The sequence below is a fragment of the Typha angustifolia genome, chromosome 13, assembly GCF_048772165.1.
Source record: "Typha angustifolia cultivar Huaian chromosome 13, ASM4877216v1, whole genome shotgun sequence".
In the NCBI taxonomy this organism is placed as follows: domain Eukaryota; kingdom Viridiplantae; phylum Streptophyta; class Magnoliopsida; order Poales; family Typhaceae; genus Typha; species Typha angustifolia.
In genome coordinates, this window is record NC_133251.1 from 15,744,514 (window position 1) to 15,768,142 (window position 23,629).

Genomic DNA, 23,629 nt, shown 5'->3' on the forward strand with positions numbered 1-23,629 from the left:
AATTATTGATACGATTTAACAAATAATACCCTCTCCTATTTATATCTCCATGCACTAATCATCGCCAATTATATCCTCTGCTTCCTGGATAAGTCTACCATAAAATTGAATAGAATTTTTTTTTTCCTTTTTTTCTTTAAGAATCACTTTGTTTTAATAAATTGGAAGATGAGTCTTCCACAATCCTCACATTATATTGTAATACTGAGTTAAATCCTCATTACAAGTTTTGGGCAATCATGTAAACACACCATCAAACTAGAAATGAAAATTATGGCAATTGAGATGGTTGAGAGTTGAGGCATGCCCAAAGAAACCGCAGAAATTGCAATCACAATGGTTAAATTGAATCATATTGTAGACTCGATCCTGCTATTCAATAAATATATGGAGATCTGATTTCAATGTACATACTGGAAGTCTTGAGAAGGTAACTTCCGGAGAAAAAAGAGATATTTTTCCACCTTATAAACATCAATCCCTAAAGCCATCTACCTCATACCAGAGATCATAATCAAAAGGCTCAAACCTCACAAGGTTAAAGGAACACATATAGAGTTAGATACCAAATCGATGACATCAGCAAAACGGCGCAAATAGCCTCTTTGCTAAGATTCCAACAACTGGGAACATCAATCTAGTAAACCATTTATATCTCAGTCACTGAAATCAGTGCTGCCACTATGCGAGCTACTACCGTCTCGACTGTGCAATGATAAGCCCCTTACATGACCAGCCAGACCAGGGGCATCCATGTTCTTCTCCTTGAAGAATCTCTCCCTCTCAATGTGCTTGGCTGGTGGAGGAGGTATCGAGACTGTAGGTGGCCGGTTACCCTCAGGATCTGCTGGATGGATGCTCAGAGCCCGTGGTTTACCATCAAGATCAGATGGTTGTATGCTGAGTGGCCGTATGAGCGGCCGCCGCATCTTTTCTTCAGGTACAGATCTGAAGGAGCCTCGAGAATCTTCAGAATTGTCTTCAGCACAAGCTTTTCCTTTGCGTATTCTGTTGTTTTTTCATGAAACAAATAGATGGAATGATTAGAAATATACTATTCTTTTCAACCCATTGAAACTAGCAGACCACATGCTTAAACAACCATACTATATATTTTCAAATGAGATTGCATAAAGCAATCTAAAGTGGATTTATCATGATTCTAAGGTTGCCAGTTGAGTATTCTTGGCATTGAATAACAGCAAGGAGGTTTACAGGGACACCATATGAAATCCATTCTAGAGAAGTAAACTCATAAATTTACCATCTTTCGTCCCTTCAACTGGTGTATTAAGGTCAATGCCCAGGAATTGGAGTTGATGAATAATACAGCTCCAAAATCCAAGCAACAAAAAAGAAGATATCGCTGATCCCGAATCCTTCACTGCCTCCCTCATCCACATGCAAATACACCAAATACAAAAAAGAAAATAGGCTGCAGCAACCTCTAGCTCACTCATGAGCACATAATAAGATGCATGCATATCTACCGATCTTTCATTTTAACTAGAAGCCGTTACCACTTACAGCACATTTCCCTATTTGCCATAGTGTATTACATTACAAAATCAATAGTTTGTGCTTGTATATGCCTATATGTGATGGTACATCGAGCTCTCTCAGTTTGATAGCATGCTGTGAAAAACATTAGGGAAAAAGGTATTACCTCCAATAAAGGCGTTCAGCATCCTCTTCCTCCTCTTCTTCGTTGATACAGGAAGCTATCGTAGAAGTTGGATGAACTGAGAGGAGTGCATCATGCTGAATAAGCAACTTATGCAACTGCTCATTCAGGTTGATGGCTTGAGTTACCACTTCATCATCCCTAAAGTAAGTAAATACATCATACAAGGATTTGATATAATTACCAACTTCAGAAGAAGAATAATCTCACCTTCACTAATATTCATATCAACTGTAGTAGTATATCTATCTATTATAGATAATAGGAACCCAATAATGGAGGAAGCAGCTGTGAATCATAAGCATGAAGTTGATCTTTTAAAATTATTCAAGTTCCCTCTGCTAAAGGGCAGCAACATAAACCAAAGAACGTAAAATAGGGTGGCTGAGTGTCAAATTAAATAAAGTATCCTTTAAGAATACTGGATACGTGAAAAAAGTTGTGTTTACCAAGTCAATTAGATTTGCACTGAAGTGCCACAATAGGTAGCAGGGTCCAAAATGGAGGAAGACCAGTACTGTGGAAGGACTTATTAGCATAACTTTCTCAATTTACTTTTTTGGCAAAAGCAATAGCCCCTATATACAGTTATCTAGAAGGCATATGCAAGATGAACTAGAACTCAAACAATCTCTAAAACCTATGCATGTCATATGCCCAATCTTGTCCAGCAGTATACAAGCAAACATACCAATGTCACTTGACATATCGATTGCCATGGCTCTCCTAAGCTATGTGCACTGGACATAAATATACTTGTTTCTTAGCCTACAAGTTGAGTTCAGTATCCAACCTAATACTTAACCACTTGTAAATAGTATCAAATCAGAGTTTCAGCAATGAGCTTTTTAAGTTAAATCAAGTAAAATAAGAATAGCTCACCTTGATGTCATAACAAGATGCATGACTCGTTGCTTTTGAAATGAGCACTGCTCTACTAGATCCAACACGAATTCATCTATTGCTCCCTGTAAGAGCACCAAGTGTTACAGGAGTTCCCAAAAGATAAGAAAAGGAAGAATAGCATAATCAGAACAAGTTTGTGATTTAGATAAATAGACAACTTCTGCCTATCCTTTCTAGTAGTAAACGTTAAATTTGCAACTGCACATGAATCTTTTGAAACAGGAACTTTTATGTTCATCCTTGAAGGAAACTTGAAAAAGGAAAATATATAATTGATCTTACCTCAGGGTGTTTAGGATCCAAAGAATTAAGCACATCCCTCAGAACTTCCATAACACTGGCTGATTTCTGAATTATACTGAAAATGATGCAAAAATATTATGTAAGGATCATGTTTAAGCCTATGTGCTTGTTGTTGATATCGTAGATTGAATATGATTTTTACTAGAATAAGATTTAATCTATTAAAGAATAATGTTTTCTTTTGTAAAATTTTCGGAGGATATTCTGCTCTGAAAAAAAGAAAATATGGATAACATCTCATTTTTTTTACCATTACTATTATTTTCAGGAAAATTGACTTACATGAGAGCTGAGCAAACATGCCCTTCAGTGAAATTATAAATTGTGGTTGAGTTTTCAGTTATAGACCATGTTTAAATATTATAACAATGCTCCACCTAAGCTTTTGCAACCCTCGATACTAAAAAGAAATAATTATATCTAGAGCCCCTAAGGCATCATTTACTTTAGAAATAAGATTAATTCTAAACTAGGTATTTATCTTTACTATTTCCAAAATTGGGTCTTTATTTTGAAAATAATTATTCATGTGTTCACTTGTATTCTAAAAAAAAAAGTGTAATAATAACTTTGATATAATATAAAGTGAAAGAAAAGATGAAAAAAATATTTTTTATTTTTTATAAAAATATCATAAATACCCTTTGATTTAATATAAAGTAGGTTGAAAGGATATATATCAAGGGTAAATTAGTGACTGAGTTAGTATGTTGTATAAGATGTAATTTTGATGAATAGTATTTATATTCTAGAATTGGGATATTATGATATTCAGCTATTATTATAGAATAAGAAGTTATATCCTAAAATAAGAAAAAAATTATTCTTGAAGTAAAGAGGGATTAAATTATTATCCATTTTCACATAGACCCCCTTATTTTCATGACACATTAACTCCTTAACTATGTAAAATCTTCAAATATCCTTTTTGTTAGCTATCTATTAGATTTTTCTTTAAAAAATATCACATGGCTATCACATAATTAATTTTAGACCCTTTAGAGATCAATTTATCCTCAATATAAAATTTAAAAAAATTGTTGAGGGTAAGATAGTTATTTGATGTTTTCCATTAACACCATTAGGGGGTGAGAAATACTATATAGTTTTTTTTGGAAGAAAAATACTAGATAGCTAAGGGGGTCAAAATGTCACAAAAAATTAAATAAAGAGGCTTATGTGAAAATGAGTTATAGTTCATGAGATCTATGTGTAATTAACACTAGTAAAAATCATTTACTAGTTCCTCTCCAAATATCAAATTTGGCTTCCATCCAACACCCACTGTATGACATTTATCTTTGTGTCATAACTCCATATAGATATTCATTTCTGTAATAGGTTTAAGTTCAATCAAAAATACTGGGTTAGAGGGACAGAAAACTTTGTTCATTGATCATTTGAATTATAGAATGATGATATAATGTTTCTATTGCTTTGCAGATCATCTCTAATGACCTATATTGTCTCAAGAACAACAAAAATGAATTTGTTACATTACCTTAAATCAGGCATGCCTTCAGTCTGAGAGGTGGTTTGCTTTCTAACATCATTGTGTTTGCTCAATGAATTATCTTGGGCAGGTAATTCTGTCACTTGGACAATAGGTACCTGTGATTCTGGTGTGGCAGCACAAGAGCGCTGTGGAAATTGTACACGAGCAGACTTGAAAGGAGAAAAAAAAAACTTTTAATGACAGTTTTAGCTTATATAAAGAATGCTCCTTAAGAAAAGAAGATTCATTGTACATATTAAAAGATTAAATGTGAGATGCACTTGAAAGAGATAAATGAATCTAGTTGTCAAACGAACCATTGAAATGGATTAGTAATGTTTCTAACTTAGTTCTTGGGAGCTATAAAAAATAAGACAGTCAAGCTAATAGATAAGCAATAGATGAATTTTAAAAATCGAGACTAAATTTGCAGTCTAAGGTCTGTAAATACCACTAGGTCATAGTATGCTGCATAATACTGAGGAAACTTTCCAGTAGCTCCACCAAGAGCAGTTTGGGTCGCATCCAGAAGAAGAAATATCCTTTCTCGTACTGGGAAATCTGTCTGTATCAGAGACAAGCAAATTAAGAATACACATAACATAAAACCCAGTCTAAACATGGTTGTTAGAGGTTGAAAAGACAAGAGCTCCACCTTTTTCTTCACTATTTTGACTAGTATAGGGAGGAGACCATTATCAATCACCTGTTTATGGATATGCTCTCCACAGTTATTCATAAGCATTTCTAGCAACTGCAAGGTCAAAAAAAAAAAAAATGTGTCTAGAATCAGGAGCAATGGATGCAATCAAAAGATGACGGATACATTCATGAACAAGAATATCAGTTCACTCCCTTAAATAAATAACAATGCAGAACAGAGAAAAAAACAAAGATATATAATGATACCATCTTTTTGGAAAGTACCTGCTAAATAATTAGTAAAGGACTAATGCCACATTGCACCCAAAAAAAAAAAAAAAAAAAAAGCAGCTCACAATGTACAAATTTACAACTGGTCCTTTCACTACCAAAGTATGGTGGAGCCACCCAAAGTACCAACATGAAAAGATGCAATTATAAATGAGCAACACCTTGATGTTATTTTTCCACGTTAGCATTTCTTTCTAAAAAAGTCATAAAAAAAGCTCCTTAGCAATTCTAATAGATTACAATGGAGAAACCTTGGCATATTACATTTCTGCAGATGAAGTGAAGTGAACTGATCGACAGTAAATTCAATTAAATCCTACAATTCTGCAGAAAAAATGTAACTAGTGCACCCTCTTGTACCTCTAAGTCAGGTGGCCTTAATTTGTTGAACCAGTATAATATTCTGCTTCTTGCTTCTGGCAATCATAGGACAAGTTTACACATGTGAGCCAGAAAGAAGAACACTCGTATCAGAACAGTACTAGGAAGAAGTCCTTGAGCTCTAAATTTCCTTCTCTAGATATTCAATAAAGTCCATGCAATACCTTTGTAATAGCTAACTTTGACACAACAAATTCTGGAAAATTCAGGATTAGTCTGGAGATCAAATGTTTTAAGTGTCGTTTAGATGAGCATAAAAGGTATGAGAGAGGGGTATGGAAAACTTGAGATTTCTCTAAAGATCTTTCTTATGGACCATTAATTAGATGAAGTTCTAGTTACAGATTTATTTGCCTATTAGTATAGCATCATTCACTTCCTAATATAAACATCTTAGAATGCAAAATTATAGTGTATTTAGTCAAGTATAGTACATTACTACTCGATGCGACATTTCACATTACTAAAATAATTAAAACTGCTTCCATTCTATAAATCGTCACTTCGTTCCAATAAGGGGACATACAATGAGATAGGAAAAGACAAATTTCTTTATAAGGATTTGTCCAGTACCTTAATAGTAAGAACACTGTTTACAGTTCCTTTTTGACATCAAACAAGTTTTTGATGGTTTTTAGTCAGATGCAGAAGAGAAGTGAGAAGCCGAATCTGCCAAAAGTGAATGTATTCACTCTTGCAAATAAAGCCTTTGCGAAATATACAATAGGCATGCATGCAATATCTACTTCTTGTTACAAACTAGTGCCATCAAATATTCTTTGCAGGTACATAAGAACAAAATTTGTACTAACCATGACAGCATAAAGTTGAGTATTGCCGTTTTTGCTGCCTAGTCGTTTCTTAATGGCCTTGACAACATCTTTGGCTTGCCTGATGATCCAATGAGAAGAACTCAATTCATTAATAGGCTTGGAAAGGTAATGTCATGCATGACATCCACAGTGGTTGAAATTGGCAAAACATGAAGTAATTAATCAAGAAACTATTGAATAATGAACAATAAAGAACCTAAGCAACATACCCTTGATCACGCGCAACAAGTTCACAAATTTCAATGTTCTTCGTCCAGTCTGTCTCTTTTAGCTTATCACTCGTTGCCAGATTGACCATTTCAGCCGCCATCAGTCCCTCGAAAATTTCCAAAACTTGGTCAACAATGCAAATTTCTCAAGGAAGAAATAATTCTCAAGCCAGAATGCACTTCTCCCTGCATTAACATAAGGGGCAAAATAATGAACTCACATAATCTCAAAACAGAAATAGTTTGCACCACAAGGTTTTCTTGAGCATCAACTACTAAAGAGAGGAGAGATAGAAAGACGGCGAGCTTAAACAATCACTTTTAACAAAAAAAGGTTAAGATCCCTCTAATTCCCACGAAGTTGTCCAAATCAAAAACCACTCCTTTCAATCGTCCGACAATGCCAAGCATTATCGTGTGAGACTGAATCCGATATTTTGGAGCAAATCATCTAGGTGTTAAAATTACCAAAACAGAAAAGGAAATCTCATAGCAAAACAAGTAATCCAACCCCAAGCCCATCAAAGATCACACCTTTCACCCAAACCCAAAGAGATCCCTCCGATCAAAGCCCAAAAGAACCAAAAAAAGAATCAATTTTACCACAAAAGGGGAGAACAACGGCAATTACCACATTCCCTCCGCTAGGGCCTATCAACCTCGAACCCACCTCCTCGATTCCTCCAATTCGCCTCACGCCACCCCTCCTTTACTCGTTCCGATCCATCGAAGCGAACACCGCCATACGAGTCCAGTGAGCGCACTCACCAGAGAGAGAAAGAGAGAGAGAGAGAGAGAGAGAGAGAGAGAGAGAGAGAAGAGGAGAAGAGAAGAGAAAGGAAGGCGACAGCTATATGACAGCGTGTTCCCGTGTGTTCCGCGCCTCTTTAGATGCCCCGCGGCGGGTCCCACTCCAATACCGTCCTCCTCCCCACCGTCCGATCCAAACCCCCCGAGTAAAATACCCCGATCACCGCCGTCCGATCGCGGAGAGGTGCACATGGGTCGGCCGCGAAGAGTGGGGCTACGTGTCTCGCCGCTGCTAGTCTGGATAAGCTCGAGTTGAAACTTAGGAGGAGGTGGGTCGCTTTAATTTTCGCGCTCGGGTCGCGTCAGGTGCTCAAATCCTAGAGACTAATTAATACGATTGCGAGGTTTAACTAGTAACTGTGCCATCGTATTTTTCTCCTCTCTCGTCGCGTAGATGATGTCGATTAGTTTGTTGGAGTTGACCAGTTCTAGATTCCTTTTCTTTTCAGGGATAATTATTTTTTCAGAGATAATTACATTTAAATCCCACAACAGTTGCAATAGATTCTTTTTCCTAATTACCTGTTAATTCTCCTAATTATAAAAAAAAATTAAAATAAAATCTAATGAAGCGTTTCTTCTATACATTACATCCTAATGGATTGTTTTCCCTATTAGAATTCTAATATGTTAATATTATCTCGCTCCTCCCTATTTCTTTTTAATTTTTTTCTTTCTCCGTTCCTTCCCTTCTCAAATTGGTTTTCTCCTAGCTTATATATAAATAAAGAATGTCTAAGTTAAATCAAATTATCCCCCTTTCCAAATTTAATTCATCTGACTTGAAATTGACTTTAATTTTATTAGAATTACATTATCTATAGCCCAATTCATTTACTTTATTTTTAAATTCAAATCTATCTAATTATATTTATTTGCCAACTTAATCTTTTCTTAACCGATCCCACGTCGCTCCTCTCTCTATCTCTCTAATCTAGAAACCTCTCTCTCCTCCATGATCTTATCCATAATTAATATACTTAATAGCTAATTAGTTCTTTAAGTTGAAACCTGTACCAAGTGAGTGATGCGAGGCATAATTAAAGAAAAACATATCTTCTAATTATAACTCCTTGGATCAAGATAGTTAATTTGAAAGGAGTATAAATGTTTTTGCCTGACATAACAAGTGAGCTCTTAAGTGGAACCATTTTAACCTTCGTTTAAGAGAAAATAAATATAGAAAAAGTGAGGGTAAAATGATTGGGCAATGTTCCCTTGACTTGAGAGACAGGGATAGATGGCAAGTAGATTAGATGGAATCTTTGTATCTACTCCCATATGCCATGCAAAAAGTCAATTGCTATGGCAAAACTTGCATAGTAGATTAGTAACCTAATGTACAAATGCATATATAGAAATGGCCTATCGCGTGATATTGTGGGTAAGCATGACATGACTTTTTCTCTACGATTATAATTCTCATGGCCGTGATCACTTCTGCAACTCACTTTCTATTGTATTTAATGGATATATATTCTTTACATCAGCAGAAGTTTATATTATATTATATATATATATTTGTGTAACAAGGTAACTGGAACTCAGATGAGTTACATTACATAATAGTGTGACAACTTCAGCCAAATGACAGTATATATGTTAGTAAAACTGTAAGTTTTTAGAGGAGTTGGCGACTCGAATCTATTAAAATAAACTGTGAAGTAGCTCTGCTGCATGTGAAACACTGTCACTCCAACGAGCTCCTTTACTGACTGGCTAATACTAATGGTGCTAATCAAAAGGACAAATAATATTACTGAGCCATCAAAGAAACAGTACAGGCATGTAAAGACGAAATCTGTTGTTTGTATTCTATAGTCCATCATTATTATAATCTAACATTAAGATATTGTTTAAAGACCGAGAGAGAGAGAGAGAGAGAGAGGAGAGAGGTGACGATTATCATGGCTATGGGAGGAAGGAGTAAGCATCCTCTCTCGTTGACCTCAAACCTCCCTGCCTCTCTGCCATGGCAATAGACGCTGTTGACCCAGAGAGCCAATCAGAGGAGAGAAAGAGACGCTGACCCGTTGGCATAGATAAGGAGAAGAGGAAGGCAGAGAGGCAGAGATGAAGAGAAGAAGAGAAGAGATGGAGAAGGGGAGGTCAGAGATAAGGTCGGCAATGGAGGAGCTCTCTGAGCTCTTCCTGGTGAAGCCTGAGGAGAAGGCCTCCACCTTGGCTTTGCTTACTGTCTCCAAGCAACTCCTCCATGTCCTTGGTATGGTGCTCTCCACTCCTATCCCACATGTAGAAGCTTAAATCTATTGTTGGATTGGGCTTGTCCTTGTCATCCACCTATGCCCAACTCTTTAATCAAGGAAGAAAGCCATCTTTTTCCCTCAAAATAAGGGATGCCCACATGGGGAAATCTCCTCCCATGACCTGCAATGGTACCACAAAAAGGGATATGGACATCTGTGGTCAGGAGAGCTCCAATGGTGATCAAGGGGAATAGGACTATAGGAGTTAACCTTACAATTTTACATTACATTACAAAGTAGGTCAGTCAGATAATAAAAACTCAAGTTTTGCAGTAGGGTGGGTCAGGACCCAGGTCTGATCCTTTTACAAGGCATGTGAGATTGGCATTTAGCTTTTCCTTTTAGTGTCCTTACTTAAGACACAGAACAATTTTGCAAATATGGGTTATTTGGGTGTTTTCTTTTTCTAATCCTGTTTGTAATACTTGAAGAAAGGGAATTTGTTCTTGGTTTTGTGACGAATTTTCTCAAGATGAGAGGTGAAGTCTAAAGTTGGAATAGAATCTACATGATGCTGATCTAAACTTTATAAACAGTCGAAATTAATTTCCATTGTTATTTGAATTGAAGACGCCAGAAAGTATGATGAACATAGACACAAAGATACAGCTTTTTCGTTATGGTGGGACAGCTATTCTTGGATTCTCTAGTAACTAATGTCTTACTTTATGGAACATTTTCTATTTTACATTTCATTTTACAGTTCTTAAAGTGATTACAGAATTCTATGACTGACTTTTCACTTTTATGTGAACGCAGCTTCCATTTTCCTATGTTAGATATGAAAAATTTTGGACATCTTATGGTAGTGTTAGTGGAAGATGTATTAAGAAAATTAGTCAATAACATCTCAGCTTTTCTTTGTCTATATAATTACATTTTTCGAGTGGATAATATGGGGGGGTAGCAGTTGCAGCCATAGAGTTTTTTTCACTTCTATCTTGGGTTTTCTTGGTGCAGATAAGATTGGGCCTATACTACTAGTTTTGAGGCAAGACATACAACAAAATGTAGAGGTAATTCTCTTAAAGAATTCATAATCACCAATTGTTCCGTATGATGTGTTTGTTTTCAAAGATCAAGGCAGAGATTCTTACTAGTCCCAGACATGCGTTAGGACTAAGCTAGCGTTTCTGTATTTCTTTGCATACTCAGAGAGTAGAAGAACTGCATGCGAGAGACCCATCTGTATACTCAAGCTTGACAGCAATACTAACGAAAGAAAAGTGCGAGGGAACTACTAAAAAGTCTGATAGTTGTTCCAGAGCTGTTGTCTGGCTTATCAGGTGATTTAGAATATTTTCTTGCAATCGTTGAGCCAAAATTGTGGCTTAAAACACTTACTTATATGAACCTATTCTCGTCGGTGTCTGACTTTGATGCATCATGACGGCATCAGATCCATAAATTTCACTGTAGCTTTTCTGGAAAGATTAGTCAAGGATCCTGAACTGAACCTAGCAGAGGCTGTGGAAGAAGCATACAAGAGTACACTAAAACCATGGCATGGCTGGATCGCTTCAGCTGCTTACAAGGTACTATAACTTGTTAACCTTTGAACAGGAATCAAATTTCCATATCTTAAATTCTTAACAAATTAATACTAGTCGGTTCCTTTTATGCAGTATCTATTGATTCTTCTTTGAGCTAATCTATTAAACATAGTTGCAAACTAGCAGGTGGCTTTGAAGCTCATTCCAGAGAAAGATATCTTCATCAGCTTGCTGATGGGCAAAGGCCAGGACTTTGAGGATTTGGCGGGAGACATTAAAAACTTGCTCACTATGCTTCAGCCTCTTGTAGATGAAACTAATGCCATTTTGGTGAGTCTTTAACTAGTTATATATATTACGAACAAAACAATTTTCTTCGCGTAATACCCTAAATTATTCTCATATTAATACTGCAGAGGAAGAATACAGTGGACAAGCTCAAGTCTCCCTGAAGGCTGAGCTGAGTTTTACCATCTTATGTACATATAAACTAACCCCGATTTGTATATTATCACCATTGTTAAGTTGTCTGTAGATCCATCAGACCTCTGTAAATTTAATGGTTTTGCCTTTCTTTACTCCTATGCCACTGAAAAAAAGAAAAGAAAAAAAAAACCAAGAGTTTGAGATTGTATGATTAGCTCCAATTTGTATCAGTTATGTCTACATTCATCACTGTCTTTCCAGTTTCCATTCCATATGCGAGTAAAATTTTCCTAGTATCAAGTGGATGTTTTAAGCAAACATGCAGTCTATGTGCAAACTTTTCAATTTCACTTCATCTTATATTTGACATGTTAACTTATATATTCTCAATATACTTCCAAGTAACCCCCATAAAAGAATATGAATCTAATTGTGTAGAAAATAAAGTAACTTTGAAGCCCAACTGGGCCTGGTTTACTCTTTTAAATGATCAAAGAGTTGAATTGTAAGGTGTTATTTCTAAGTTTTCTAAAAGTATATATGAATGTCCACATCCATATTCCATACATACATAAATATAAAAATTAGAAACTAGCCCAAAGCCCAAATTAGGCCTGCCTTAGCCCAATCCAAAAGTTGGGCCCATCCTAATTACTCAAACTCAATCCTTAGTCCACCAAAGCATGACTAGAAATTTACACATGCATACATATACAAAAGCACATTTATAAATACATGCATGAATACATTAATTGTAACATAAAAAACTTAAAATACCCTTTCTGTTTTACATTAACTAATTAAAAAATAATTTCATTTTATACTTATCTACTCTTAATTTTTTTTATTAATTTTAGTGAAAAAAACCAACGACTTCATATAGACTAGATTAGATAGCAGCATCTTCCAATCAACATAGACAATATGTTGTAATATTAAAATAAATGATAGCGTTAGAGTTTATAGCCCTGCAACTGTAGAGAGACAGTAACTAATTAATGAGCTTGGCTTTTAGGTTAAGGGTCCCAAATCTAAAGAAAATTACATTATATTATCTCTCACTAATATTCCTATAGGCATTCAAAACAAGATAAATAAATAAATAAATAAATATCAACATCTTCATAAATGATAGGATGCATTTATTCCAGATCCTATAAAATGGACAGGGAAAGCGATGACTTCCACGTCCTCTGAATCCCTAATGGCTAACAATGTGACGTGTCGGAATTTGTCGGCCAGTCACGTCATTTCAAAAAAAAATTGGCACTATGTAGCTCGAGCATATCTACATATAATATATAATGTATATACCATTTAGTTCTTTTTTTTCTTTTCTATTTTTAATCTTAAAATTGTATAGAATTATTACAGTTTGGATCCCCTTAACTTACTAAACTTTAGTTTAGAAATCTCTAACCTTTAACATAAAAGGTGAGAAAATAAAATTTACATTCTACTTATATCCTATTAATTTAATATTTATTTTGCTCACATAATAAGTGTTAACTCTTAAATTATTCTAAAAGCTGGTTCTTTATTAGAGAACGGTAATTTGTATATTTTATATTCTAATGCTCCCTTCACTTCTAGACTGAAACATTTCTAAGAAGAAGATATAATTTTAATAGGATAGAGTTTTATATTTTTTAAAGAAAGACGGGTATTATAGGATTTGAACTCATAACATCTAGCTCTCTGATATTATGTTAATTCACCTTAAACTTTTAGAGCAGTCGGTGAATTAATATTCCGAATGAGAAAAAGAAATAACGAAAAACTAATGTTAGACGGTTGATAATTTTTTTTATTCGACCGGTAGTGCCAGTTTATTTAAATCACCGATCTCTATGCGTGGCCCTGGAGGGGGATAATTTTGGTCTCTTTAAATGCTCCTTTGGTCAGACCCCGAGTGTCGACGCATCGAATGTAGTCGTTTAAAACTGAGCACTTAACCTCCTTATGCCTCCCCCACCGATAAAGTGTCTAAAGACCCTGCAATCTTCATTTAGATTTACCTTATAATTACTATAATCCGATTTTACCGACGACTCTGTTCATAGCCGAGAGATTTTCTAATAGAAATTTAGCCAGGGTGCACCTGCTCTTCTTTTCCCCGCGGGATCAAATGGTAGATCGTTGATAAATTTTTAATAGTTTAACAGTTCTGTGTACACCCCAAAAAAGTAATTGTATGTGAAAAAAATAATAACTTGAGAAGTCTAAATAAAATCATCACAATAAAAATTTACGCCAAGATAACTTAAAATGATCATTTTACTATTAAGTATCAAACAATGGTCCATATAGTCAAAATTTGGTTACCTAACAAACAACTAAACCTGGATGTGTCATTTAATTGGGGTGATAATTTTAAGAATGCCGGTACTTCAATTCCACAATTATTTTTGGTTTGACCTTGACTTGATGGTAAACATGAATAACATCATGCTAATATTAATTTTCTTATGAAAGCAATGCTTTTTGACTGCATAAATCCACACGTAGTCTGACTAAATTTATTCACACACTGTTTGTTAGGCATTCCAGACAGTGGTCGTGATCACGTCTGCAGTACTTCGTACTAATCTACGTATACTTTCACATGTTATGCCACCCAAAGACTCCAGTCCAATGGATTCATAGCTGTCGTTTGAATCACTACTACCAGTTTCCCAACTGTTCTAATATTGTAATCCAACTCATTAAATAAAAAAATAAAAATCTCTCCGAGAATGTTTGTTATTGTACCAAAAAGTAGATCGTAGAAAATTTCTAATGCTTGGAGAGAGTAGCATGGCACTTTTTTTTATAGAGTTCCGAAAGGGATGCTTTTATTCTCCTCTTTTTTCTGACAGGAAAGGTAGATTAATCTCTATTTTTCATTGTGATCAATCTGCAGCAGTAAGCTAAATTGCTTTCAAAATTTAAAGAATTTAAGTTCTAACGGTACCGATTTAATTGCAACTGGATGGCGATGCCATAAATGTCACGCAATCCATCAATTAATTCTTTGACAGATCTAAGGTGACAAAATGAAGCCCTTCAATCTATCCATCAATTGAGTTTTTTCCTCTATGTTTTCAGATTGTCCATGTTTGCTGCCAGAAGCAGTCATTCAAGTTGAGAAAGTGTTGATACATAAAATAAAACTTTCATGTGGATTTTAGTGTTCTAATCATAAGTAAAACAAGAGGTAGGCTTCAGTAGAGTAATCAATTGAGATTGAGACCTAACTTGGCCAGATTCAAGTAGTCAAATTTTGAGATCATCAGCTCTACCAAAACATTCAACGTTAGCATGCCATCAATAGAAAATGTCTTTTGAGTTTGTTTTTTGAGTCCTGGAAGAAAATGTTGGCCTTTCCTATGCCACCAACTATTTTCTCCTAATCTATTTCCTGCACTTGTGTACTATCTATCTTATCTGAATCCAAGTGTCAGAATTTGCATTGTCCATTTGTCCTACTCCACAAATTGTTATAAAACAAATTTAATCTCCTTGTGGGGTCTTTTGAAGTTCTGTAAAAATAAACTGATGCAAGATCCTCACCATTCACCATGGAGCATAACCCCACAAGCTATGTTGGACCATCAATAAAGATTAAATTTGGTCCACTGTTTCAATAACTGGCTTTCTTAAAGAAAAGGTTTAGACGTTCAGATTAGTGGCATCTGATTATCAGAAAGCAAGGTTCTTTACCACTCATAAAGATTTAGAAAAGATTAGATGCCATAATGGAGGAAAAAGAGAGCACCTTTTTGATGTGATGCTCTACCAGTAGGTGGAGGGGAAGGAAGGACAGATGAAATCCTTGTAATGCCAAGTTGCAGCTTATTGATGGGTGAGCAGAGCAAATTCTCTTGTTGGAGTTTGGTATATATCTATACAAGGAGTCTCCAAAGGTATTGTTAATTGGAAATCACCTTTTTTGTGACCTTCAGTTAGAACACAAAAATTTCATAGGCGATGCAACAGAGAAAGAGACAAGGGAAAAAGGCAAGAGAATTAATCTCTAAATAATCATTTTGTTGTCTTGTTATGATTCTTCTGAAAGCTACTAAAAAGTATTGTTCTTCATCTGTTAAATGGAACAACTAGTACTTAGCATCCCAAAGATAACTTATCCTCTTCTCCCCATTTATTTTGGTAGTTGTTAGCTGAGACTGGTTGGAGTCATTACTGACATCATTAACTATGAGTATAAGCTGTTGGGTATCCATCGTTTTCCAACAAAAATTACTACTAATTATTTATTTTTTTTAGGGATGATTCCACTTGGACCCCTAAACTGCTCATCTCCTTTTGTCTCACGATATACTCCCCATAAGTTATCAGGGTTGCAAAGAAGAAGAAGAAGAAGAAGAAGAAGAAGAAAGCCATGCCGAATGATCATTAACTATAAGTCCTAATGATATTTCTCCAATCACATCGATATGAACCAAGTTCATGATTAGAAAATGCCTACATCCATGTGATGGCAAGATTAAACAAATCTCCATACATGTGATTACAGTTTTTCCTTCAAATCCACCTCATCTGTACGTACGAGATCTATGGCAGACGCCAAGCTGCCAAATATCTTCTTATCACAGGTAGAACATCTGCTTGATAGATGGATTTTGTCTCTTAGTAATGTGGTCCCTTTAATATGATGTGGAACACGTTGTTATTATCCATTAACTCTTAAATAATGATGCAGAGTACTTGTCATATTCTCTGAGACCCTTTTGTTAATTGTTCATCACATGCAGGTGTAGATCGATCCACCAAAAAGAATATTATTCCATTTTGCATAATTTATAAACCAGACAACAATTGTATGACTTCCCAAGGACAAGATGCAAAAATGGAGTTCTCTAAGTTAGAAAGAAATTAGTTTATGTGATTATCAAGTCTTTTCCAGTTGGGATAGAGAATTGATGTGGGGTTAAAACTTCGCTTTCGATTTTCTTTCTCTCTCTTCCTCTTTCTCTTCCACATTTTTATCTTTTATGTTGTCGTTTTTATTCGGACGGCAATAATGTAATATGAAATCTTTCTTTATAAAGGGATAACGTTTCGAGCTCGCATGCCCGCTTTAATATTCGGGCAAGAAAATTTTAAACTTTATCATCAATCATATAGAAAAAAAGGTAGGGACAAACTAAAAAGGCTATAACATGCTTTAATATGTAATTGTCAAGCTTATGAGCTAGCGAAATTTGGATTGAATATTTTGAATCTTGGGCTAAAACATCGCTTTTATTTATTTATTTCATCTTATATCAAGTAATTTCTCTCTATAAAGAAGAGAAAATAAATAAATAAATATCTAATGGAATTTTATTAACATCCGTGTGTATTATTTGATCAATTAATATAGCCCATACCAAGAGTACAGAGACAGATCACCGATCGATCGCCAATTTTAAAGCAGTAATAAATGGGGAGTGGAATAACTTCAGCACTAATCCTAGGCTGCCAGATACCCCGGATGCTGTGAGTTCCTACAGCCTGAAAAATGGAGAGGATCTGATTCCAAGTAAATGGAAGATTTGCCTCATAGGAGAGTATGTATGTACGTATGTAGTAAGTCTTTTTCACTTTAGTACAGCGAAGATATGTTTTCTGAAACCACCCCCTGAATAAAAGGGAATTATTGAACGCGGTTCTATTTCTGGCTCCAACCATCGTCCTGTCGTTCAACCACCGGTTGCTCGGATTCTTCTCTTTTAACACCGGTCACCAATTCCTTTTCTTTTTTTCCCGGCCAATCCTCGAAAAGATTTGCTGCGGGGGGTGAAGTGGTAAAAGGAAACCGACCAAGAATTTATAGAAGAAAGCCCAAAGGCCGGCATTGTGCTAGCTACTTCTCGCACTCTCTCCGAGGCTGTTTGGCTATTCTTCTTCTATCTGGGTACTGGCTGATATCTTAGCTTGTCAGCGCTTTATAGCTTATTTTGTTAAATTTTCAACTGGGCATTTGAGATTCCTCGTCCCAAGACTTTTACCTTTTCTTGTTAAAATGAGTTTTTTTATTTATTTAATCTTTTACGTTGATTTCGTTGATTATAATTTCTGGGCATGTTTGTTTCCTGCTGTTACTTATAAAATTTGACAGCATTTCACTGTTGGAATAAGTGTTGACCAGTTCTTGATGAACTGAGCCACCGACTCTGTCGTTCTTGGTTGGTTTTTTCTTATTCTTTTAATCTTTTTTTGTATAATTAATCGTCGCGTTTCTTACTGCTTGGATGGGGCCGTCTTTGTGACTTCTGGGGCCGCTTCTTTAAGGCGTTTCTTATGCTCGCCAATCTTGTTCAATTATATTTAGCCCCCTGGGTGCTCTCCGGTCGACAATGCCAATCTTCTTAGAGTCTTTTCTGATCTGTGATTGATATCTCCTTCTGAGACATCCTAACATGAGCACGGAACTCTGTGTTGATTGTGGGCCAGATGAGGCGTGCCACTGCGGCGGCCGCCGGATCGACATGAGAGCGAGTATGTTGTCGCCGAGTTCTCTGGAGACGCGGCACCGGACTCTTGGATCATTGTGAGCTTCCCTTGCTCCTCCTCCCTTTTGGATTCCGTTTCCTCTGGTTACTCATCCAGCTTTCTTTCTAATCATTTGTTACTTGATTGTAAAGTCTACATCTTTAGATTCATTTTCATGTAAGTTTCTTGGGAATATTCTTTTAGACGGAGTAATGGCCGTGTTTCGGGCCTTTCGATCAGTTCTACGTCGGATTGTGCTCTTATATTTGATATTGTTTCATCGTAGCTTTTCTTTTTAAGACAAATTGTGTTCGTATTGTGTACCTTGTCTGAGCACATGGGTACTTGCATTAAATAAACAAGCTTGCCCATTAGTTAATTTCAAGCTCATCTTGATGGTTTTTCTAATTACTCATCTGCCGTGCTCAAGTTTTTCGGAATCTTTGGTTATGAAGCTGAGCATATTTCCATGTTCTAATGCTCCTTTCTCATTAAAGTTTCGATGTGGTATTATGCCTCCTGTGTCACAAGGTAATTCGTATTAGTTATCGAGTTCACTATATCTTCATAAACCATTTATCCTAAACTGGATTTGTAATTGGGAATTTTGGATAGTACTAGATAGATAGTAGATTTATTAAATTTTCATGTTTCTGAAGAGGTGAGCTTCTTTGATACAGGTGCTGCAGCATTTTGGTTCTGCTGAGTGCTGATGGCCATTGTCTTTTGTTGTTTCTTGGTCATTGTTCTTCTGTAATTGGTGGTTCTAAATGGACGTTTGCTGCAGGAATTTTCTATTTTGGACGGCTTAATATATTGGTTCTTTGTTCTTTTCATACCAACTCTCAGTTAACCTTGAAGTTTCTGGACGATGTGGATTAGTTGATTGCATTCAATCAAAATCTTTATTAAATAGATTTCTCTTGTGACTTCATCTTTTTGTGATATTTCCCTTTTCTATCAAACTGACATTTTAAAAAACCATTAGTTTGCATCAACCAGGTTGATATGCACGATCTTCTAGTTGACATTCTATGACATGTATTAGACTTGATTCATTTTTCCCATGTGTGAAGAGTAGATTAAAATCATTTTATGGAGCCCCTTCCGAAGGAAATTGGAAAAATTGCAACATCTTGCCTTCAGTTCAGTTGGCTTCTGCAGTGAATTTTTTTTCCTGCATCAGGAATTCTTCAAAGCTTTTTTAAAAGCTTGATGTAATTATCTCGAACAATAGTACTTTTCAATGTAATCTCTCTGCTTTGCTTTTACCAGTATCATAAGCTTTTAGTCCGTGTCCATCTGAAATGCAATCGGATCTCAGCATTTGTTATTAGAACTACTTATTTGACAAGCTTCTCCAGAATTCTGTACCTTGGTGAGCTGATGCTTGATTTAAACAAATCTAAAGTTTGGCTTTGTCAGATTTTCTAATCTCCCCTCCGCATAAGGGATCGTCTATGTTACTTAGATTGGAGCAAAAATATGCTTGGCTTGACATGATCTTCATACTTTCCCTTGATTCATGCTCTACTTTAATCAGTTCAGAACCTCTCGTGGCCATTACTTATTTTCTGACTGGCTGACAGTTTATGAATTTCTATCTAATTCAGTGACGACACAACTAAAAGAAGGTCACAGAGGAGCAGAGTTCTGAAGGAAGTGGAAAAGTTCAACGTTCTTATTTCAGGAAGGAACTCGAGCTGCAAGTTTCGATATTTGAAAGTTGTGCTGCTTACTATCATATGTGGCACCATTATAATGCTCAAATTTTCTCCAACAGTCCATAGCGAGCATCAACTGCACTCCAATTCTCGGTATGTATGAGCTGATGCTCCTTTCTCTCTTCTTGATTCATGAATGGTGGTTGATAGTTATGCCACCAAACTCTCTTAGCTGGTTTTTTTTTAATTTTTTTATTGAAGACAAGATTACAATAGCATCAGAACTCAACACCACCAATGTCTTGTGATTCTACTTAGTACTAAGCCGGAATCTACAGTCTCAAAAAGTTGAAGAGACTCTCATCTGAAAGTTGAATGTTTTAGTTCTGTTGGAAATTTTAGATTGAACTTATGCTGAAGGATATAACTTGTAATTGGTTATTGACGGGAATGCAGGTTCTTAGATGCTAGGTGGATATGGGACAGTAGAGGATTAGATAGCCGATATGTATCATACGTGGATATTCGATGGGATCATGTATCTCAAGCTCTTGAAAATATGGAAATAAAAGAAAGAAAGCTCAAAGTTGGTCTACTGAATTTCAACATTACTGAGCTTAGCTCCTGGCAGTCGATATTACCCGAAGCAGACTCTTCTGTTGTGCAACTGGAGTCTGCCAAGAGTAGTGTTACATGGCAAAGCTTATATCCCGAATGGATCGATGAGGAGGAAGAAACTGAAATGCCAATCTGCCCGTCGCTTCCTGAGCCTGAGGCGCCGACAGGGTCTCGATTTGACCTTATTGCAGTGAAGCTTCCATGTTCTATGTCAGCAGGTTGGTCAAGAGATGTTGCACGGCTGCATTTGCAGCTCTCAGCGGCCAGATTGGCTGTGGCTTCTGCAAAAGGCAACCACCAGGTCCATCTGCTTTTCATAACGGATTGCTTTCCAATTCCAAATCTTTTCGGATGCAAACACCTCGTCAAACGGGAAGGAAATGCTTGGCTATACAAGCCTGACTTGAGATCATTGAATGAAAAGCTCAGGCTTCCAGTTGGATCCTGCGAACTGGCAGTCCCACTAAAAGCAAAAGGTCAGTCGCTTTCCTGTCTAATTCTTTTCCCTGTTACCTCTGCAGCTCAACGTAGAAATGGGAAATCACAAAATCTTTATTCCTTCTCCTGGCCTGCCATTTCTAGGCAATGAATCCTTAAAAGTGGTTCCGCGAAAATCTATGCTTGAAGTGCACCCATCATGAGTCCACTTAATTTTACATTATATTTTCTTTTTATAAACTAGTTAAGATGTCAGAGTGTTTCAGTAATTGTTTTTGTTTGTAGATAACCAGGGGAAGTCCACATTTTATATGCATACAGTCTTGTCTTTTTATCCCTGTTCAAAGATTCACTAGCTGCTTGTAATGAATACGTGCAGCACGGTTGTACTCTGTGGATAGACGCCGAGAAGCATATGCTACGATACTTCATTCAGCAAATATGTATGTCTGTGGCGCGATCACGGCAGCTCAAAGCATTCGGCAAGCGGGATCTACTAGGGACCTGGTTATACTTGTTGATGAGAGTATAAGTGACGAGAATCGAAATGGCCTGGAAGCTGCAGGCTGGAAGGTCAGAACGATAGAAAGGATCAGGAATCCAAAGGCTAAGCGTGATGCCTATAACGAGTGGAACTATAGCAAGTTCCGGTTATGGCAGCTGACGGACTATGACAAGATCATATTCATCGACGCCGATCTCCTCATCCTAAGGAACATTGATTTCCTATTTGCAATGCCGGAGATCTCTGCCACCGGCAACGACGCGACTCTCTTCAACTCCGGTGTTATGGTCATTGAGCCTTCAAATTGCACGTTCAATCTGTTGATGGAACACATCAATGAGATTCACTCTTACAATGGTGGAGACCAGGGGTATCTGAATGAGATCTTTACATGGTGGCACCGCATTCCGAAGCACATGAACTTCTTGAAGCACTTTTGGGAGGGGGACACCGAGAGTATGAAGGCAAAGAAGACGTGGATGTTTGGGAGTGACCCACCAGTTCTTTATGTCCTCCATTATTTGGGCGTCAAGCCATGGTTGTGCTTCCGAGACTACGACTGCAATTGGAATATAGGTGCAATGCAGCACTTTGCGAGCGATGCCGCGCATGCTCGGTGGTGGAGAGCGCATGATAGGATGCCTGAGAACTTGCACCGATTCTGTCTCCTGAGGACGCAACAAAAGGCTGGATTGGAGTGGGAGAGAAGGCAAGCTCAAAAGGCAAACTTCTCTGATGGACATTGGACGAGAAATATAACTGATACAAGGCTGCATGTCTGTTTCGAGAAGTTCTGCCTCTGGGACAAGATGCTGTTGCATTGGGGTGAGACGAATTGGACAGATGCAAGGCCAGCCCCAGCAAAACCAAACAACAGCCAGTAGTCTATCTAGCAAATTATCTGAAATCTTCTATAGCTCCTCTCTAATTTCATCTCTTTCTTTCTTTCTTTCTTTCTTCTCTGATAAAATTCGATACTCAGAATAGTTCATCCCTTTGAGTTACATCTTATAAGCTCATCCATACTTAGGCCATATTAGGTCTTTTATAATTTTTCTTTTTTTGGGGGGGGGTTTAAAATTTCATTGATGCTGCCATTTTGTTAGGATAACTGTCGTACCTTATATGATGTAAAGATTTCATGGGTTTAGTTGATTAAAGCCAATATGAGGATAGTTGGTTTCACTAAGCAGGACGTTGTGTAAATTCCTTTTGTTTCCAGATTGTTTCAATAAGTTAAATGCATAGTAATAAGCAGTAATCTTGTTGTTCAACTCGCGTTGCTGTGCGTCAGACATGAAAATTCCTTTGCTAATTACAGGGTTAGAAGGACAAATTAGGAAGTAATCAGTGCGATGATTGTGATGCATAAAGAAAGAGAACTTGGTGTAAGTCCCCAGCGTAAATGATACATTAACTATATTTTAATTTGCCTTTGGTTTTTGCTTAATGAGACTTATTATGGCAACACAGAGCAAGGTTCATAAGATAGTTTCTGATGAGGTTAGGAAGTCTTTTCTTCCGAGATGTTCCTATATTCCAGAGATGCTAATTAACGAAGCAATAAGCAAATTTATGTAAGGATGCTCACATCAACCATGTCGTGGATTATTTAATAAGGCCCAGCAGTCGTAGCATTTGTAGATAAAAGAGCCCAGTAGCCCAGTGGTGCTTAACCAACTCGTGGTTTCCTATCCACAAAGTCTCTTTTATCTTCTCACCACCCCCATGCAAGTACCTTGAAAAGCTCAATATCCTCTAGTGTTTCTAACTTTTTAAAAGTCCTCTCATGCTTAAATTCTCTCTTCCCCACACCAACCCAGTGTACCCTTTCTCCACGCATTAACCCCATCCTCTTCTCGCTAGGTGCATTGCTCATGTCATGTCCAACTTACATCCAAAATCTGTCCATCCATCTCCTCAACCCATCAACATGCAAAAGAAATTACTTCTTTTTTTTTTTTTTTTTTCCTTTTTACACTGGGTCATTTTTTTAACTTGTTATCAAGATAACTAATAAGAATACTGCCAGCAGTATTCTTTTTCCTCTTTTTCCCATTTGGTTAGCAAATTGAAAGCAACCCACATCTAATTCCACTTCCTTTAGGGATTGAGAGCTAGCTAGCATTCAAGTCAGTGCCCTAATAAATTGATGTGCTCGTCTCTCCTAGCTCCCACATCACCATC

At 36.6% G+C, this 23,629-nt stretch overlaps 3 protein-coding genes across 7 annotated transcripts; 2 read left to right on the top strand and 1 right to left on the bottom strand.

Annotated features, from left to right (window-relative positions):
• Positions 1-325: 325 nt before the first annotated feature.
• LOC140774255 (TOM1-like protein 5) lies at positions 326-7,697 on the bottom strand. Of its 2 annotated transcripts, none has more exons than XM_073117173.1 (10): positions 7,415-7,697; positions 6,745-6,930; positions 6,515-6,593; positions 5,044-5,142; positions 4,840-4,953; positions 4,395-4,558; positions 2,873-2,948; positions 2,567-2,652; positions 1,667-1,825; positions 326-1,008 (listed from the first exon to the last, which is right to left on the bottom strand). In XM_073117173.1, the coding sequence occupies exons 2-10, from the start codon at positions 6,843-6,845 to the stop codon at positions 657-659; spliced, it is 1,230 nt and encodes a 409-aa protein (XP_072973274.1). In that variant the 5' UTR covers positions 6,846-6,930; positions 7,415-7,697; the 3' UTR covers positions 326-656. The 2 variants fall into 2 exon arrangements, with proteins under 2 accessions (XP_072973274.1, XP_072973273.1); XM_073117172.1 differs by having other exon boundaries at positions 7,376-7,691.
• Positions 7,698-9,123: 1,426 nt separating this feature from the next.
• Positions 9,124-12,058, top strand: LOC140774121 (glycolipid transfer protein 3-like). 2 transcript variants are annotated; one of them, XM_073116982.1, is made up of 6 exons: positions 9,124-9,778; positions 10,782-10,837; positions 10,977-11,107; positions 11,221-11,356; positions 11,498-11,644; positions 11,731-12,058. In XM_073116982.1, exons 1-6 carry the CDS (start codon positions 9,628-9,630, stop codon positions 11,764-11,766), a joined length of 657 nt encoding a protein of 218 aa, XP_072973083.1. In that variant the 5' UTR covers positions 9,124-9,627; the 3' UTR covers positions 11,767-12,058. The 2 variants fall into 2 exon arrangements, with proteins under 2 accessions (XP_072973083.1, XP_072973084.1); XM_073116983.1 differs by having other exon boundaries at positions 9,134-9,778; positions 11,501-11,644.
• Positions 12,059-17,292: 5,234 nt separating this feature from the next.
• LOC140773617 (UDP-glucuronate:xylan alpha-glucuronosyltransferase 1-like) lies at positions 17,293-22,696 on the top strand. Of its 3 annotated transcripts, none has more exons than XM_073116268.1 (5): positions 17,293-17,639; positions 18,179-18,275; positions 19,807-20,034; positions 20,338-20,975; positions 21,317-22,694. In XM_073116268.1, exons 3-5 carry the CDS (start codon positions 19,979-19,981, stop codon positions 22,324-22,326), a joined length of 1,704 nt encoding a protein of 567 aa, XP_072972369.1. In that variant the 5' UTR covers positions 17,293-17,639; positions 18,179-18,275; positions 19,807-19,978; the 3' UTR covers positions 22,327-22,694. The 3 variants fall into 3 exon arrangements, with proteins under 3 accessions (XP_072972369.1, XP_072972370.1, XP_072972368.1); XM_073116269.1 differs by having other exon boundaries at positions 17,562-17,639; positions 19,831-20,034; positions 21,317-22,696; XM_073116267.1 differs by lacking the exon at positions 17,293-17,639 and having other exon boundaries at positions 17,677-18,275; positions 19,831-20,034; positions 21,317-22,695.
• Positions 22,697-23,629: the final 933 nt, after the last annotated feature.